Source organism: Rattus rattus, chromosome 1, assembly GCF_011064425.1.
Source record: "Rattus rattus isolate New Zealand chromosome 1, Rrattus_CSIRO_v1, whole genome shotgun sequence".
NCBI lineage: Eukaryota > Metazoa > Chordata > Mammalia > Rodentia > Muridae > Rattus > Rattus rattus.
This window is the reverse complement of record NC_046154.1, coordinates 92,065,491-92,083,722: the sequence shown is the minus strand read 5'-3', so window position 1 is coordinate 92,083,722 and position 18,232 is coordinate 92,065,491. Positions and strand designations below refer to the sequence as shown.

At 46.3% G+C, this 18,232-nt stretch overlaps 1 protein-coding gene across 1 annotated transcript in view; it reads right to left on the bottom strand.

The window, feature by feature from the left end:
* Nucleotides 1-18,232, bottom strand: part of Susd1 (sushi domain containing 1) — a 114,348-nt gene that overhangs the window by 37,295 nt on the left and 58,821 nt on the right. The window contains exons 9-10 of the mRNA XM_032903523.1: nt 14,047-14,156; nt 10,905-11,097 (exon numbers count right to left, since the gene is read on the bottom strand). Coding sequence (XP_032759414.1) covers nt 10,905-11,097; nt 14,047-14,156 — 303 coding nt within the window. The remainder of the gene's footprint in view (nt 1-10,904; nt 11,098-14,046; nt 14,157-18,232) is intronic.

Genomic DNA, 18,232 nt, shown 5'->3' with positions numbered 1-18,232 from the left:
CCCACACACATACACTAATTACAAATAAAAGCCTAAATGAAAAATATGACAATATCTCCCCATTTTCTTAGTCATAGCCTCTGCAAGATATGTTTTTTTATATTAAACCAAAGATATGTTCTTGTACTATGATTTTTCTATGCTTCATACTTTAAAAAGGATACCCTCTCCCTTTCACAAACCAGTCTTTGTGGTTTTGTGTGAGGTTTTGTTCCTCTGGGAGTGATATTAGACACAATCAGAATGCTAGAGTAGCTAAGCATTTTATTGTTAGTAAAGGAATCAGTGATCTGACCAGTGGAAAAGGAAGAATCAGTGAGTAGGCCTACACTCAGACCTTAGAAATGAGAAAACAGCACTTCAAACCAGTGGATAAGCAATATTAGATTTCCACCTTGATATAATGGGAAAATGTTCTCAACAGGAACAAAAGTTTGTTTAAAATACATACTGTAGACTGTACAGAAGAATAGTTGTATAGTCCCAGGTAGGAGAGCGTTGAGCCCAACTGCAGATCTAAGAGGACGCCAGCAAGCATCTTGAACTGGGAGGTGACAAGAAGAGAAAGGGCCAAGTGATCCCGTTCTAAGCTGATTTTGTTATGAAGACAATAAAATCTTGACCTTTCAAAAAGAAAAAAAATAAATACTAAGAAAATGAAAAACCAATTTTAAAACTATTCTTAGTTTATGTGTATGATCCTTTGCCTGCATGTGTGTGTGTCCTATGTAAGTGTTTGGTGCCCATGGAGGATTTTGGAGCCCCTGGGACTGGAGTTACAGATGGTCGTGAGCTGCCATGTGGGTACTGGGAACCAACTGGGGTCCTCGGAAAGACTAGTCAGTGCTCTTAAGCAGTGGGACATCTCTCCAGCCCCTAAAAACTAATTTTAAAAAACACCTGAAGAAAGTTACCTTTTCTGTATGGCAAAAGATACCATGCCTGAGTATGAGAGACGAGACACAGACAGGGGGGGGTGGGAAGAGCTTGATCCTGAACTGATCACAGACTCATGCTCTGAACACTCATTCCCGGCTGGTGCTGATGCTGGGGGGTTGCTATGGGGCTCATAAAGCCCGGCTAGCTGACTGGCTGAGCATGGTGGTGCACACCTTGGATCCCAGCACTTGGGAGGGAGAGGATTCCAGAGTCTGAGGCCAGTCTGGTCTATACAGTGATTTACAACCCAGACAAGGCTGTACAAAAAAACCCTGTCTCAAAAGTAAACTAAACATACATACATACATACATACACACACACTACACACACACACACACACACACACACACACACACACACACACACACACACCCCTCTACCTGGCTGGCTGAAGTAGGCCCCAAGGGGTGGGTCTGTGTGAGCTACAGCCTGGCCCTACCTTCCAGCTACTCTCTGCTCTAGTTCAGCGGCTCCCACCACAGTGAACGCTGCTCTGCCGTGCCCTCTCTACCACGAGGAGCGGAAGCTTCTGGAACCATAAAGCAGAATAAGCCTTTGCACCTGTAAGTCATTCAGTGCAGGCCTTGGGTCACAGGCACCCAGAGGACGGATGTACACTTGCTGATAGCCAAGAGTACTAAAGCCAGCAACAGCACAGAGATGGGGAAAAGCAGAAGAGGGGCCTCACAGGGGACGGCTAACAGGCCCGTACACAACAGCAAAGTTCCAACTTGAGGTGAGCTAGGGCTGGAGTGTAGCTCAGCAGTAGAGAGCAACTGCCAGCCATGCACAAGGCTCTGGGTTCATCCTAGAACCAAATGAGCGTGTTGTTTGTGTACTGCGCTCCCACACACAGATGGAGCTGGTGAAAAGGTCTTCCTAACAGGTGTTCATTTCCCATCAGTTCGTGTGTAATTGACACACTCTCTGTGAAGACGACTTCCCCATGACGGACCTTATCGTGGAAGCCTCAGTCCTGAAGCTCAGTTTTACAGAGATACGTATGTGAAGGTCAGCCACACCTCATCAAATTTAAGATAACATTATTTTATGAGACACGTTCTGCCCAGTGAACAATCATTATTGTGTTTTTTACTTACCAGATCATGTTGCTTGAAAGAGCTTTTTCAGACCCATGTAAACCCTGAATTTTTTTTAATCATATTATAAATGAATACCTAACAAACTCTGATTAAACATTCTTAAAATATCTCCATACTTTGTATCGAAGACTTCTCACATCTTCACTGCAGTATCGGTGTCTGCATTGAGTGGGCCGAGGGATGTGTGTGGAGGCCAGGGGAGGACTTCAGGTGTCTTGGTCTATCCTTTCCACCATATTCCCCTGACGAAGGGTCTCTCACTGAACCCACACCTATGGTGGCATACAGCGAGCCCCAGGGTTACCTCTGCCTTGGCCCCGGCCCCCACAGCGCTGTGGTTACAGGCATATACATGAGTATGGTGGCTGTTTACATGGGCTCAGCAGATTTGAACTCTGGTCCTCATGCTTGCGAGGTGTGGCAGTTTGAATGAGATGATCTCCCATCGGCTCCCTGTGGCTCCTGGTGTTTGGAAAGGTTCGGGTGGTGCAGCAGCATCCTGTCAATTCCGGTTTCCTCTGCCTGGTTCCGGCTTGCTTTTGAGGATGTGAGCTCTCAGCTCCCTGCTCTAGCTACTGTACCTGCTGCTTACTGTCATGCCTCCTCACCATGACAGACACTTATCCCTCTGGATCCGTAAGCCCAAATAAACTCTTTCTCCCATGAGCCGCTTTGGTCATGGTGTTTTATCATAGCAACAGAGAAACAGTGAGTACACACAGTGTCCTAATCGGGGTTTCTACGGCGGCAGTGAAACACCATGACCAGAAAGCAGTTTTGGCTTAGTTGGAAGTGGGTGAGTCCATTTCTAGTCTGGACTTTTGGGGTAGAAAGGTATACACATCTTTCATCTGGATCTTGAGGCAGGACGCAAGTCTTTAATTAGGATCTGAAGACAGGAAGACACACCTTTAATCCGGGCCACACCTGCTGCTAGAAGTCTGTATATGGACATGAAAGAGGGAGGCTTTTGGTCTTGGCCTGCTTGCCCTGGTCTTGCTGGCAAGTCTATTCCTTCACTGGCATTAGAGTCTACTTCTTCAGGATTCCAACATCTACCGTGACTTCCAGCCTTGTGAACTGAACACCTACTGGATTCTTGAACCTTCTGTCCATGGCCTGCCATTGTTGGATTAGTTAGACCAGAGCCTTTAAGCCATTCTAAAATTTAAATTCCCTTTATATATATATTCATTTTATAGGTTTTTACTGCTCTACAGAACCCTGACTAATATAGGGAGCAAAGTAATCTCCAGATCTACTTCCAGACCACTGTTCATCACTCAAGGAAGGCAGGACAAGAACAAAAAAGGAGGAAGAAGCTGGAGCCAGGAGCTGATGCAGAGGCCATGGAAGGATACAGCTTGCTCATCCTGCTTTCTTATAGAACCCAGGACCACCTACCACCTTCATCCATCCATCCCTCCCTCCATGCATCCATCCATCCATTCATCTACCCATCCATCTATCCATCCACCCTCTCTCTCTCTCTCTCTCTCTCTCTCTCTCTCTCTCACTAAGGATGGAACCCAGAGTCTTCTGTCCAGCATGTAATCACTTTATGATGGAGATACACCCCCAGCCCGGTATTTTGGTTGAGGGGGTTCAGACACCCTTGGCACCCTGTGAGGACAGTAGGCACCTCCTCCTCCCTACCAAGATTCCTGGTTCAGAACACACGGCCACACTTCAAGGGTCATGACCAGAACAGAGTTCTCCGTGCTAATGGGATATCTAGAGGCCCTGAGGGTTTAGCTGATAAACTTCCCTTCCTGGACATTCCTTCCTGCACAAGGTATCCGATCTCTGGTCCACCCTGAGAAGGTGGTGTGCACCCATTTTCCTCAATGAACAATCAGTAAACAATTTGGAACCAAACTGTCCCTTTCACCAAGAGCCACTGGGGGGAGCATGGAGAAAGCCTGAGCACTCTGAGTGACAGTGTAATCAGCTGATGACACTGTAAGGTAGGGCCAACTCGAGGTACACATGGGCAAAGACAAGTTCACTGCAGAGAGACACCTGACCATAAGGCAACTCGAGAGTTCATAGATGTCAGCATGTGAAAATGGATATTTCAGATATCTAGTAAGGAACACTACACCATGCATACTAATAACTTTTTTTCAAGGGGGAAATTGATATCCTTCAATAATATGCAAATTAGTAAATTAGACACCTTTAAACCAAGGAATTTTATCATCTCAAAAAGTACGGGATAAAAGTATATGAACTGGCAAGAAAGTTCGTCTATAAAAATATTGCAAGGACAAAAAATAAAGAAATAAAATAAAATATTCTAGCAAGATGCCCCATCATCTTTGCTACTGGAAGTGTTGTGCATGTGCTTGGGGAAACCTCCAGGGTCCCTGGTCACCTCTCCATTCTCTCTTTCCCCACCCACTGGGTCAATCTAATCCAGATTAAACCAGACCTGCAAGAATGTCTCACAGGAAACAAAAATCTGGTTCTTAGTTCAGACTCCTTGGAAGTTTGTTTTTCCTTCTTACTGTGGGAGAGGGGCTCTGAGTGATATCAGGCTTTTCTTCCTCTCCGCTCTCCGCTGTCCGTTCAGCAGCAGCTCACAAAGAACCCGGAGCTCTGGGGAGCCTGGGAGTGGGGTGGGGTTCTTTTACTTCTTTGTGCTCCCAATGAGGGGGAGGGTGACAAGCACAGCTGTTTTGGTCATTTAATTAAGTCATTAGCAATAAGGAGAAAGCCAAGCAACTGACGTTACCCCAGTGGAACGGAAATGCTACAAGGCGTGGTTTCTGCTTGGTGATGGTTGGAGCTCATTGTCGACTTGACAGGGTCTGGCCTGAAGACTGGCTGAGGGATTGATTACCTAGCTACTGGGCATGCTCCCAATGACTGATATGGGAAGCCCCATCTTAACTGCAGGCAGGGCCACTCCACGGGTGGGGCCCTTCTTGTACTTCATAAAATGGAGAAAGTGAACTGAGGACTGGTGGTGTGCATTCAGCCCCCTCTGTGCTGGATTGTTGGGTTGGTGTGGTGTGTGCCATTGCTTCCCGCCTGTGCTGCCTTGACTTCCCCCGCCATGATGGACTGCATCCTTCTACTGGACCCAGAATAAAATCTTTCTCCCTTAAATTACTTTTGCCAGGATGTTTTATTGAGGCAACAGCAAAACACATTATAGATGCTCTCAACATGCATTTGACTTAGGGGATTTGATTCATGCACTAGGTAAGTGTAGCAAAAACATGAAGGAGCATATAACACACAGCATTAGATAAAATTAAGTCATGCTTAGCATTTTACAGACAGAGCTTGTCACATACAGACAGTTTTCCACATGAATTACCCTGTAGTGCTCATCACAAACTCATGAGGTAAATACTACCTGTCCGACATTCACAATATATGAAGTGCAGGGGGCAGGGGAAGGCTAGGGGTTGGGGGAAGGGCGGGGGGGATGGACGGGAGGGGGCAAGGGTGGTCGAGGTGGAAAGATTTAGACCAGTAAGACACAGAGATGGAAAGTCAACAGAGTTTCAGAGTTCTACTTGATCGAAGGAAAGCCATGGCCCTGGAATCTGAATCTACCTATTCTCCAAAATATTCTTGGGGTTGAAAGGAGGAGCAGATAAAATAACATGAGAACAATGCTGTTGGGTTGGGACCATGGCTCAGTGACTGAAGTATGAACTGAGCCAGCATCACCCTGAGTTCACGTGCCCACCATTTCACTGCTGCTCATCTCATTTCAGGGCTGCTCACTGAAACTGGTGCTCACCATTTCAGGATCCCCTCCATATCCAAAATGGTGAGCTGTCTCAAAACACGAGGTGGAGAGCAATAATCAAGACACCCACACCAGCCTGGTCTGTGCACGGGCACACACAGCTGAACACGCTTCTTGACACACACAGATGCATACACCATAAACACACACCCACAGGAAAGCAGAGAGAACACAGCAATCTTAAAAGCCTCATTAAACAAAAACAAAACAAACAAAAGTATCAAATTCCAGCCAAGTTCTCTCAACGCCCTACGAGTGTTTGTACAGAGAGCTGTGTGGGACGGAGGGAGCTGGAGACCTTCCCAAAGAGAGAGATAACACTTTCAGTGTGAAAACATAGGGACAGACCAGTGTGACCACAGCCTTGTCACAGAGGAAGTAGAACATATCGAGGTGCAGGGGAGCAGCTGAGGAAGTCACTGCTCCCAGCAAAGAAAAGGCGAAGAAGGAAGAATTTCACGCACGCGTCCATGGAGTCAGTGTTTATAGGAAGAAAAGTGAACATTAGTACAAGATCCCACATAGCAGGAAAATCCTAAACTAGAACAGAAGAAGCGTCCTCAACCAAAGAACAAAACAAAAAAAAAGCAATGCTTTACAGAAACTGCAGTTCACCCCTTGACTGAAGAGGGCGCTCTTAACCCGGGAATCTCGTCAGCTACCACTGCAGACTGGATGACCACAGCAGTGTCCGCTCAAAAACAAGGTTCTGTGAACAAAATCTTGCAGCTTGGGCAAACTATCGTTTTGAAAATCCACAAACGCGGAAAAATTAACACAATAAATAATTGTTTGAGGATGTTCAGAAGATATCTCCAGTCAGAAAATTAAAACTAAAACAGAAATGGACATAAAGCAGGAAGGGACTGAAAAAGAAGTGTCTGAACTCAGAAAATAAATGAAAGAAAAGAACAAAACGGTGTTGGAAACAAAAGCTGAATTTCTTGATGTCTATGAAAGAATAGATTTGGATAAAATTTAATAAAAATAATAGAGAAAATTTAAAAGTAAAATAAGATTTTTTTTCTTTTCAAGATAGGATCTGACTAGCCCTGGCTGGTCTGGAACTCACGATGTAGACAAGGCTAGTCTTGAACTCACAGACATCTGCCTGCCCCTGCCTTCAGGAGCTGCGATTAAAGACCTATCCTAAAATGAGATCTAAAACAAAAAGAAAAAAACAAAACAAAAAGCCCACAAAAGGTCAAAACATATGCAACCAGGGTCTTCAAAGAGGGGAGGGGGACAATGCACTGAGACATAATATTTAAAAGTATAATTCATGATAATGTAATATAATATTCCAAAAATAAAAAAACATACTTGAATATAAATATCAAAAGGACAGTCCAGGTACCTAAGATGGTTGTCAGATTAATCTAATAAATCCTCTAAATACAATGACTGCATTTTAAGGGTAAAGGAAGAATTCTCAGGCCCTCCACTCCAGGAACTAAACAGAAAGGATGGACGGTTAAAGGAACTATGTCTTAGTAAGATGAGGGGTTGGAAATACTTTCTATAGTTCACTCCCTGGAATGAGGGTCAGCTCCCACCTCTTGAATGTTCCTGAATTAACATGCACAGCCCTGCTGAGGAGAATGACAGGACATGCATGCTCTCAAACATCCATGTGACATGGCCTGCAGGCCCCTCATTAGAAGCAGCCTAAAGAAAGATATTGTTGCTCTCCAGATACTGCCAGAAAGAATGATTAAAAAAAACAAACAAACAAAAAAAAACCCTGCCATTCTGAATTAAAGCTACAATTTTTATAAGTTCTCTATAAACACTGAAGTCATTTCGATTACCTAGATCTATCCAGATACTTTTCAAGTGGCTTAAATTAAAGAAACTGTGGAGGCGAAAGGTTCAAAGTGGAGAGCTTTTTGGTTATATTATGAAAATGTTTCTTTGGATAAATTTAGTATCTGATTACCATGAAAGATTGCAGGCTACCAGTGTGCAACTACATCATACAGAGATGAACTGGGGCCCATCACACTGTCTGGGCAGAGTCTCACAGTTCTCCTGGCAGCAGTCACCAATCAGAAGCCTGTGTTACTCACCAGTGACATAGACCAGTCATCCAGGGACCTGGTCTCGGGTACAGTGACTTCACGTTTGTACCAGATCTCATGTTGAAAGAGACGGTGTCACTGCAGTCATGCCTCACTGACTCCCTTACAGATGACAGATCTACAGAGAGCAGCCATTTCTCACGTGTCTCTCCAGACCCATGTGCAGGGGCAATATAAAAACAGACTTACAAACTTCCTGTGAAGAGCTGCCCACCCACTGTCCTATTGACGGAACACCCTGGAATCAGAAATCCCCACCTCCTGTTCAGGACAGAACACACTTGTGAAAATACTGAAGTGTTAAAAAATCTTACAGACAATGGCGTGCCTCCCTTCCTGACTGGTCTTTCTGACGGATCGCAGAATTTCAATGTTGAAATAAATGAACTATAAGGATAACACTAAGCACTGTGAGTTGCTCTCCTAATGCAGTCTCCTGGGATGATCCAGATATTTGTGTTCAAGCCCCTAATGGTCAACAGAGGTCAGTTCCCTTGCTACAGTGTGTGAAGGGTGGTCACTTCCTTACTCCACCAAAGCAAAGACAATTCCCCACTCATTCAGCCTCGAGGAACGGTAAACACCAGACCTGATTGACAGGAAGCGCCATTCCTTGGGTCACATTTCCTGTTGCACAGAGTTCCTGTGTTACTGAGCAAACGCTGATCTCTCTCTGTGCAGCAGCCGGCAGGACTTCATGTAGCCCCAGCCTCCAAGAAGTAGGTAATAGGTTATCCGCCCACTGCTGTCCGTCTGCTGCTCAGCCTGAGACTGGCTGGAGAAGCCTGTTCTATCTAAATCTTCTCTAAAATGACCACACTATAATCTGCGTTGAGGGTCATCCTGGGAATTGCCCACAACAGTAAAGACAATACTTTGTTAATCCCGCGTGGAAAGGAAAATTAAGATTCAGTTTCTCACTACAAAAAGTGAATACGCTGGCTGGAACCTAACTGGGAGGCGAGAGGGTCCTGACCAGAGCACACAACTCGGGGTCTCTAAATCGGGAAAGCAGGAACAAAGGAAGTGGGTATTTGATTATCAGGGAAAATGTATCAATCAGTTCCCGTTTTAGCACACTAGCTTCTTGGATATCGAACTATAGAATTATTTTAGCTAAATCTCCTTCCCTCCCTCTTTAACTCCCTCTCTTCCCTCTCATGCCTCTGCCTGCACGGACCTTGTAATTGGCCAGGAGTAGTGAAGCTGTGTGTGGCTAAAACAATACTACCCAAGTAGACTGGCAGAATCGGCCGGGCAGACCTGGGTGTGTACCTGTGCATACTGACTCAGAACTTCTGGGATGGAGTCCGTGAACCTGTGCCTAATGCGCTTCCTGATAATCCCACGCTTGCCAAAACGTGAGACAGACCGAAATGCACTAATGTCTAGTGCACTACCGTCACTGCCCACCCCCTGGCACACTAGGAGCAAAAAGGAACAGGAAACAGAGTCCCGGCCAGGGAAGGGCAGGCCCTTCATTCTGCAGACCCTTCAAAGAGGAAGCCCTGAAACTGCACTGCTAAACCCAGAGAACTAAAGAAATGGTAGAAGGGGCCTGGCAATGTGGCTCGGTGGGAGAACACTTGTCCCGTTTGTGTGAAGTCTTGAGTGGGTAGGTTCTCTAAGGAAAGAGATGGGGGTGGGAGGGAGGGAAAGAGGGGAAGACCCTGTGTCTCTCAGCACTATCTGAGAGCTGTGTCATTAACATCGCTGGCCTCTATGTGGCTTCCAGGAAAACCCACAAAGGAGGAGTTTCCAAGGAGCACCATTATACCCTATTCTGAGTCAGCCTGCTGGAAAAGCAACAATAAAAACTCCAAGAGACTAGCGAATGTTGAACAGTTTTTAATAAACTATTATGCAGGAGGGCAATCACTGACCTAGAACAAAATAGTGGTTTCTAAAACCCTCGAGAAATGTCTGTCCTCTTCTACAGTCTGGAACTCAGACTCCTTTCAAACCACCCTTCTCATAGACCTTGGACTCAAAGGCCTAGCCAGTGAACAATCTGGAGCTTAGAGCTGCCGCTCTCCCCATTTTAGATCCTGGGCTCTTTTCTAATCCTCAGAAGCTGAGACAAACGGACTGGTCAGGGCAGGGAGGGACCTCATGCCTCCTCTAACCCTGATGCACTCTAGTTTATCTCATACTAAAATGGACCATAACGACCTATTCTGTACATGTGACCATGCTCCTGCATCACCCAGCTGTGAGCCTTCTTGACCGAGCCAGTGCCCAATGCGGCAGAGAGAACATTTCTGCTCCTGGAAGATTACCAGGTCCGGCATGGCCTTAGTAGGGGCAGAATGACATGGTTCCTGCCCCTGGGACAGGGCCAGCAGATGTGGGCCTCTACGGGTGTCCATGGCTTCTGTGGGCATAATGCACACATTTTACATTCCTCCTTTGAGGAATTTCCTCCCTGCTAGTGTTAATGCCTCCACAAAGATCAGAGACTGCACATGTCCAGGCAGTGAAGGCGTGGCTAATGTCTTAGCAAAATGGTAAATGCTGGGACCTTCGGGACAGCCCTTAAGGCTGTGGGAAAGAATTCTAAAAACGAGTTTAAAAATATATAATTTCTCAACTACACAAAGACACGGTGAGGATGTCATATAAATTGTACAAGTGCAACGTAAGGGGTTTCATGAACCTAAAGGAACAGAGGCGGCTGCACAGTGAGCCAACTTGTCAAAAAGGACACCGAAGAAGGAAATAAAAAGCCATTTTGAATTTGCAGTGAGAGACAGAAGCCTTACAGAATTCCCTCTCCAAGGCTGCCTGGAATCCCCATGTAGTCCCCTTGCCTGGACCCTCTAGAAGTCAAAACAGTGTACAAAGGGACTGATTGGTCAGAGCCCAGCATTCGGAATACTAAAGCCGGTGGTCTGTTAGAACTAGAACACAGGGCTCTTGACCCTGTCCTTTGTGCTGCCCGCACTGTGCCGCTCAGCCCTCAAACCTAATTTGTGTCCCAAGGTACGAAGCAGAAAGGTACCCGTGCCTACCTGTCGCCGAGGTTGTTACTGTTACTTGTGCGGAGCGCAGCTCGGTGGGTCTCAGAAGGGTGATGTTTATCGTGTAATCAGTAGCGGGCAACAGATCTAAACACACTTTAGGAGCTTGGTCTCTTGTCGTGAAGTTATAGGAAACAGCATGGTAGAAGTTCTCTAGATACCACCTCCGGCCCAAAGCTTCCACCTGTCAGATGGAGAGAGCTCCGCGTTAGCTTCCTGTGGCTGGCAGGTCTCCAGACTGTCCAGAAACCTCCCCTGTTCATCTTTGGAGGTTGACCTTTAAGACACCAGCGAGCTAAACCAAGGGCAGCCTCGGTAAAGCCAAGGTTCCTGCACCCGTCCTACCCAGTGTTCCTCTCAGTCAGGTGCAGGACTAAGATTGAATTGCAGAAGCAATGACAGACAGGAATAAACAAGACGGAAGACTATTCCACAACAATCCCTTGCTGCCCACTCAAGTGGAAAACACTGCACTGAAGCTACTGGGTGAAATCCTTTCAGGTTTGTTCATCGTGAGGAATGCATAGAGAAGACCCGCTGTGCAGGGTACTTAGTACTCCGAGAACTACCCCAGGCTGTGCTTTGAAAGCAAGAGTGCATCGTGGCTTTTCTTGAGCCTTCCTTCCCATCAGAGCTGGCGGAAGCCGATGAATGCAGAGGCATCCCGCATACTGTGGTCTGAATCTTGCTGCTCAAGCAACAGTGAGTCTCAGGGGAAGCGCTCTTTGAAGATCCCAGGATAATAGGATCAAACATTATCAACCAGTATCGTTTATCTGGTGAGACTCAGTTTAATGGTTCGACTGAAGCTCACATCATTGGCTCTCCACCCTCCACCACTACATTCACTCACTGAGCCATCCTCATAGGTCATCTAAGAAGTTTCATCCCTCAGCCTTAGAGAGAGACCATCACAACTTGGGTTTCTTGAGCTCAGTGCTATGAGCGTCCTCCACTTCGTTCCAGCCATCCACTGCCACAGCTGTGCTCCATGCTAGAAAGCATTAACCAAGGGAGCTGAGCACAAGATCTCATGGTGCCCTTTCTTCCGGACCACTCGATGATCAAGGATGGCGTATTCATACGTGGCATGAACAACGTGTATATTCTCTTATGCGGACAGCTATTGAGCACTCACTTTTCTCCAGTGGACTTAACTATATTCCATACATTACATAAATGGATCTGTGACAGGTTAGAAGTTCAGTGTATTTTTCCATTTTATTCTTCAGTCGTTTTAGGGTGTGTACGTGTGCATCTGCACCTGGATGCCAGAGGCTGGATGTCTCCTCACTGAGCCCTGAGCTCACAGATTCAGCTAGCCCGGCTGGCCAGCAGCCAAAGGAAGTCGCGTGACTTCGCACACAACACCGTACCTGACTCTTTAGGTGAGGATGGGGTCCAAACTCAGTGCCTCACACTTAGGGGGGCAAGTACGTTACCAACTGAACCATCTCCCCAGCCCCAAGAATCACTTGTTCTCTTAACCAAGTATTTGGTTAGCTATAATAAAACTCCTTCAGTACTAATTTGAAAAACCATTTTAATCATAGAATAAACTGTGATCTTTGAGTGTGTCTCTTTTCTAGGACTCTTTCCAACATGGAAACCTAAATACTCACCCGCTTAAAATCCTCCAGTGGCTCCTCACAGGCATTCAAATTCAAAGCAATGGACACAAGGTTCTCACCATCCAGCCCCTGTTAGGATTCTCCCTTCCTCCCTTCCTCCCTTCCTCCCTTCCTCCCTTCCTCCCTTCCTCCCTTCCTCCCTGTTCCTCTTTGCCTTCCGGTCAGCCATTGTTCTGTGGCCAGGCCCACACCTCCCCTTTCCACCCTCGCTTCAGCTAATCACTACACATTCTCTATGATACAACATAAAATATTACACCTTGTCAGGGAGAAGTAGAGAGATGGCTTATCAGGTAAGGGCACTGGCTGGCTCTTGCAGAGAACCTGGGTTCGATTCCCAGCATGGAAATGGTAACACACAATCACCTGGAACTCTACCCTCCACTCCTGACCTCCATGGACATAAGGCACATACATGGTGCACATACATACATGTGGACAAAACATGCACATTAAAGTAAAGCATAAAAATATTTTTTTAAAGATTTGTTTATTTCACATATATGAGTACACTGCAGCTGTCTTCAGACACACCAGAAGGGGGCATTAGATCCCATCACAGATGGTTGTGAGCCACCATGTGGTTGCTGGGAATTGAACTCAGGACCTCTGGAAGAGCAGTCAGTGCTCTTAACCACTGAGCCATCTCTCCAGCCCTAAAAATATTTTTAAAATTATACTTAGGAGCACTTGCACGTGCACACATGTGCACACAAACACATTCCATTATTTTTGCATTTTTATCAAAGACTCATAGTATCCCATTATGGTTGTTTGTTTTATCTGTATGTTCCTATTTCTTTGAATTGAAACTCTCAGGTCATAATATATAATGTTCTTTTGCTAAATGTTTATGGAATGAATAACTAATTCTCACTGTATCGCACTCAGCCTGAGTTTCTAGGCACTAAAAATGACACCAAAGTAAACCCAGGTTCCTTCTTAAATCTGCTTTTGATTTGAACTTGGATACAGAAGGAAACTAAAGTTGGATGAGCGTCTTAGAAACGTACGCCCAGTATGTGCATCTGAAGGCAAGCTAAGAAAACACATCGACACGTAAGTGTGCAACTGTAGGCAGGGAAAACAACAGAAAATTATCAGTGCACAGTACCCTTGTCAACTTAGTTCCTCCTCGCTGACATGTACCCATCCCTAGAGAGAGCGGCCACCGACAGTGTGGACAGTCGCCCTGTGCGGAGTCTCTCCATATTCTGGGGCTTCCACGGCAGACAGCCCACACGTTTTGTAAGCAGAGTTGGGAGTTTACTAAAGGTATTTTAACACAGACTTGCTCCTGGGACACACCCCAGAGCATGGGTGTGTGCTCCGCACAGAAGAGTCACCGTTCATAAAAAGGCAGGCGTCTAAGATTTCATCCAGGGATTAGGAGGAAGAGAGAAGCTCAAGAAGAGACAAAGGCATGCCCAGAGCGGGGCTGGATCACTCGCTTGTTTTGAATGATGAGTTCTGTAAGAGATAAGAATAAGGGGACATCTTACTTGGTACGTTTGTTCTGATCCAGCTTGCCTAGAACGCCTGTTCAACTTCAAACAAGTTTCATTAAATACTGAAATATTGAAAATTCCATCATCTTCCAAGAGACCATCTTCTAGAAGACAAGAGAACACATAAAAAGGTTGCATCGCCAAGCTGATAGATCACGGTTTAAGGTAAGCGCAGTTGGAACACTTTCAAAGGCTGGTAGGGTGTTTAACACAAAGAGCACACACTTAGCTTTGGCATTACACACTTCAGCTCAAGCACTCGCTCTATAGTTTGCTTTTGTTTGAAAGTGTGTGTGTATCCGAGTGTACGAGCATGTGTGTGTGCATGCATGTGAGTATGTGTGTGAGCATCTGTGTGTCTGCATGTGTGTCTATGTGTCTATGCTATGCACATATGTGTGCATGTGTGTCTATGTATGAACATGTGTGTGCATGCAGCGCGTGCGGGTGTGTGTGTGTGTGTGTGTGTGTGTGTGTGTGTGTGTGTGCTCGCGCTCTCTCTCTCTCTCTCAATTGCTCTCCACCTTATTCTTTGAGACAGGGTCTCTCACTGAGTCTGGAGTCCGCTGATTCTGCTAGACTATTTGTGCAGCAAGCACCCAGGACCCTCCTGTTTCTGCCTCCCCAGTGCTAGGCTTGCCGGTGTGCACCACTATTGCTCCAGGGCGGTTTCCGTGGTTACAGGGATGGACCTCACCCTCAGGCTTACACAGTAAGCACTTTACCAACTGAACCATGGCTTTTCACTTGTTTGGGGTTTTGTTCTGTAAGATTTCTTTATTTCCATTTTAGGAGTGTTTTGCCTGCACGTGTGCCCTCAGAGGCAGGAAGAGCACATCAGAGCTGTCGGAACTAGAGTTACAGATGGCTGCGAGCTGCCACGTGTGTGCTAGGACCCAAACCCAAACTCTGCGAGAGCAACAAAGCTCCCAACCACCGAGTCTCCATCCCTGGTTTTGTGTTTAAGACAGGATTTCACTTTGTAGCCCAGGCCTCCTTCAACTTGCCATGTAACCCAGGCTAGCCTCTTACTCATAATCCTTCTTCCTCAGCCTCTTGGGTCTTTTTTTTTTTCTTTTTTTCGGAGCTGGGGACCGAACCCAGGGCCTTGCGCTCCCTAGGCAAGCGCTCTACCACTGAGCTAAATCCCCAACCCCGCCTCTTGGGTCTTGGAATTAAGGACATGTGCCACCACTCCCAGGAAACTCCCGAGTTGTACAAACTTGGCCAGGTGAGGCTCCGAAGGGTTTCTTCTGAACCTAAATCTTCTCACTTGTGAAGCCAATGCATCCAGCTTGCTTTGTTACCTCATGGGTGCTCGGGAGAACCGAGGGAGATACAGAAACACCGCCATAAAGCGTGACCTTTGTAGGCAGTCAGCTGTGCTTAGATGGGCCATAATAAAACATCTGAAGTGAATCTGTGGACAGACACCTTGAGAATAAGGGAAATGGTGCGTAAAACTCTGTGGGTGAGGACCTCAGGGCTGGTGCTGTCCAACGGAAAATGACTGGAAAGTGGATGATGAGGCTGGAGAGAATGTTGGCTGCTCTCACAGCAGACGGCATTCCTCCAGCTGCCCAGTGCTCAGCTCAGGTAATTAATAACCAGGAGGCAGGCTTGGCCGGCCGTTATATAGAAAAAGGCATCCCCCTGCGGGGGAACATCCATGCAATCTTTTATTAAAGAAGAGGCTGACCAGGATGAATCAAGGACACCTCCCCCCACGAGTCTGGGGGTAACAAAGCAATTTCTAAGGAAAAGCAAATGTTTTTACCTGTCCTACCAATGGAAAAAAAGGTGGTTTGTTTGTCTGTCTTTCTTTCTATGGTGTTGGTGATTGAACCCACAAGCTCACAAGTCCAAACCACTCTCCCTTCTGAGCTACATCCAAAGCCCCAAACAAAAGCTCAAACCTCTGTCAGGGAGACTCTCTTTTACAATCACGTTTAACATGTAAGTCTCTCCTAGGAGTCTGCATCACCTAAGAAGTGCTCACGATAATCCAAATTATTCCAGTCAAAATCAGGAGTGCCCAAAGCACGTTCAATATTGCTAACGTATGCAGCACAAGGCAATTAGCCCAGAGACAAACACTCCTGACTAGAACTGGGAAATGTGAAAATACGGTTCGAAGAATTTGAGGACCTGTCACTTCTCCCTTCTCGCCACTGTGTTCAAAGTTTTCACAAGGATATCCAAAAAGGGGGAAGGGGGGGCAGCCATAGGATTTTGAGAAACCTGCCTATGACTACACAGACAGAAGACAAGCAAGGCTGCTGTCTGCAGGTTCCCACTCGAGACGGTGTTTGTGTGGTATAGCCATCACAGGCTGAGTTCAGAGGACGACAGTGCCGGGAACGAAGGCATCTGGCTTCTCCTTCCCACACCCACTCCTGACAGGAGTGACTGAGAATAACTAAAAATGGGTCAAAATTTGCATCTGGGTTGGAAGGAAAGGTCGGTTGCCATGTGCAAGGCAGACACGTGAGGACATCTACGCTTATCACAGAGTAAAGGAGACTGGGCTATGGGGAGGCTCAGAGCAGCTATTCAACCTGCCTTCCAAGCAAGGGAGGCGGACTCCAAATTTCAAAGGAAGGACTAGAGAACTTGAGCCGTGGAGGAAGCCAGTTGGACCACAGGACGAGTCAGCCACAGTCAGCCCCCAAATCTAACTGCACTCAGAACCACACAGACAGCACCTCTCACGGTGCTTGGACATCTGTGGGGTATTTTAAAGGTCAACGGGCAATTCACCCATCTAAGTACTAACCAGGCCCAGCCTCGCTTAGCTTCGGAGATCACCTGGGATCAGCACATTCTGGGGGGTGACTGGAGACTCACCTGGCCATTCTGGGAGGCAGCAGGGACGAAAGGTGTGTTTGGTACTGTGGCCAGTGCCAACGGTCATTCCTTCACACTCTGGAGATGAGCAACATGGAAGATCGTCTGAGTTGAGACCTCAGGACCCAAGAGCTCCGTGTGACAAAACCCTGGGCTGACAGGACAGCTCAACTCTGCTGCTTCAGTAGGCTGCCGGACCATTGTGAAGCCAGGCAGAGCAGAGCTGGCCCGAGGCCTACAGCTTCACAAGTCAACAGAACAAGGTACTCAGAAATCAAACTCAGGGAGGTGGGCTTCCCCACAGCTGTACCCAACCATCGGTGAGTCCTTCACTGGGTGGTCAGAGAGAAGCACATTAATACAATCCAGTGAAGAGGGAGGTCAGAGGGAGGGACATCCGTCCTATGAGGATGATCCAGTCTAGACAGAGCTCTGTCTTCCCAGGATAAGTAGTCTAGAAGTCTATGAAACGATCCTTCCACACTAAGGGAAGGAGAGGGAGGTGTGTGTATAGGGACCAGGAGTTTTGTTTTGCTGTGTTTTTTTCAAAGCCATATGATAGTAAGATTAAGCAGTTCTCGTTTGTTACTTTCAATAATAATTTCTTTAAAACATCCAAAATGATTCTAATGAAAGAAGAATGTATTAGAAAGGAAATATTGAGAGAGGCAGAAATGAAAGAGAACTAACTGATATTCCCCACACCAGTCTTAAAAAGGAGATGAAAGTGTACAACAGAACTTACAGTACATTATAGATGCATGCACACACATGTTCACACACGCATGCACATGCAACATGTACATACACATATGCACACATGCACATGTACACACATACACACATATTCACACATACACATGTTCACACATACACACATTTACACACATGTTCACACATGTTCATATACACACGTTCACACATACACACATGTTTACACATATGTTCACACATGCAGGCATTGCAAAATGTACACAAATGTACCTGTACACACACACGTTTACAGTAGGCATGGCACACATTCCCAGAAGGCAGAGAAACAAGGACATGAACATTTAAAGAAGAAAACAGGGAGTTAGCTCCACGTAGGTGAATTGGGGGAGAAGTAACAATCTGAATGGAGATTTGGTGAAGGAAATCATTCCTAACGTGGGGACAGATTGAAATCCCCTAGGGCCCTGGGAAGACTGAACAAGTACACAGTGTTCACATCCCACACACTGAAGCTTCTTGAGAAGGTTCCTTTACTGCTGAACTGCAACCAGGCCAGACGCTTATGTGACGCTTGCATGACATCAGTCAACACTTACCATGCACACAAACAGATGACTAA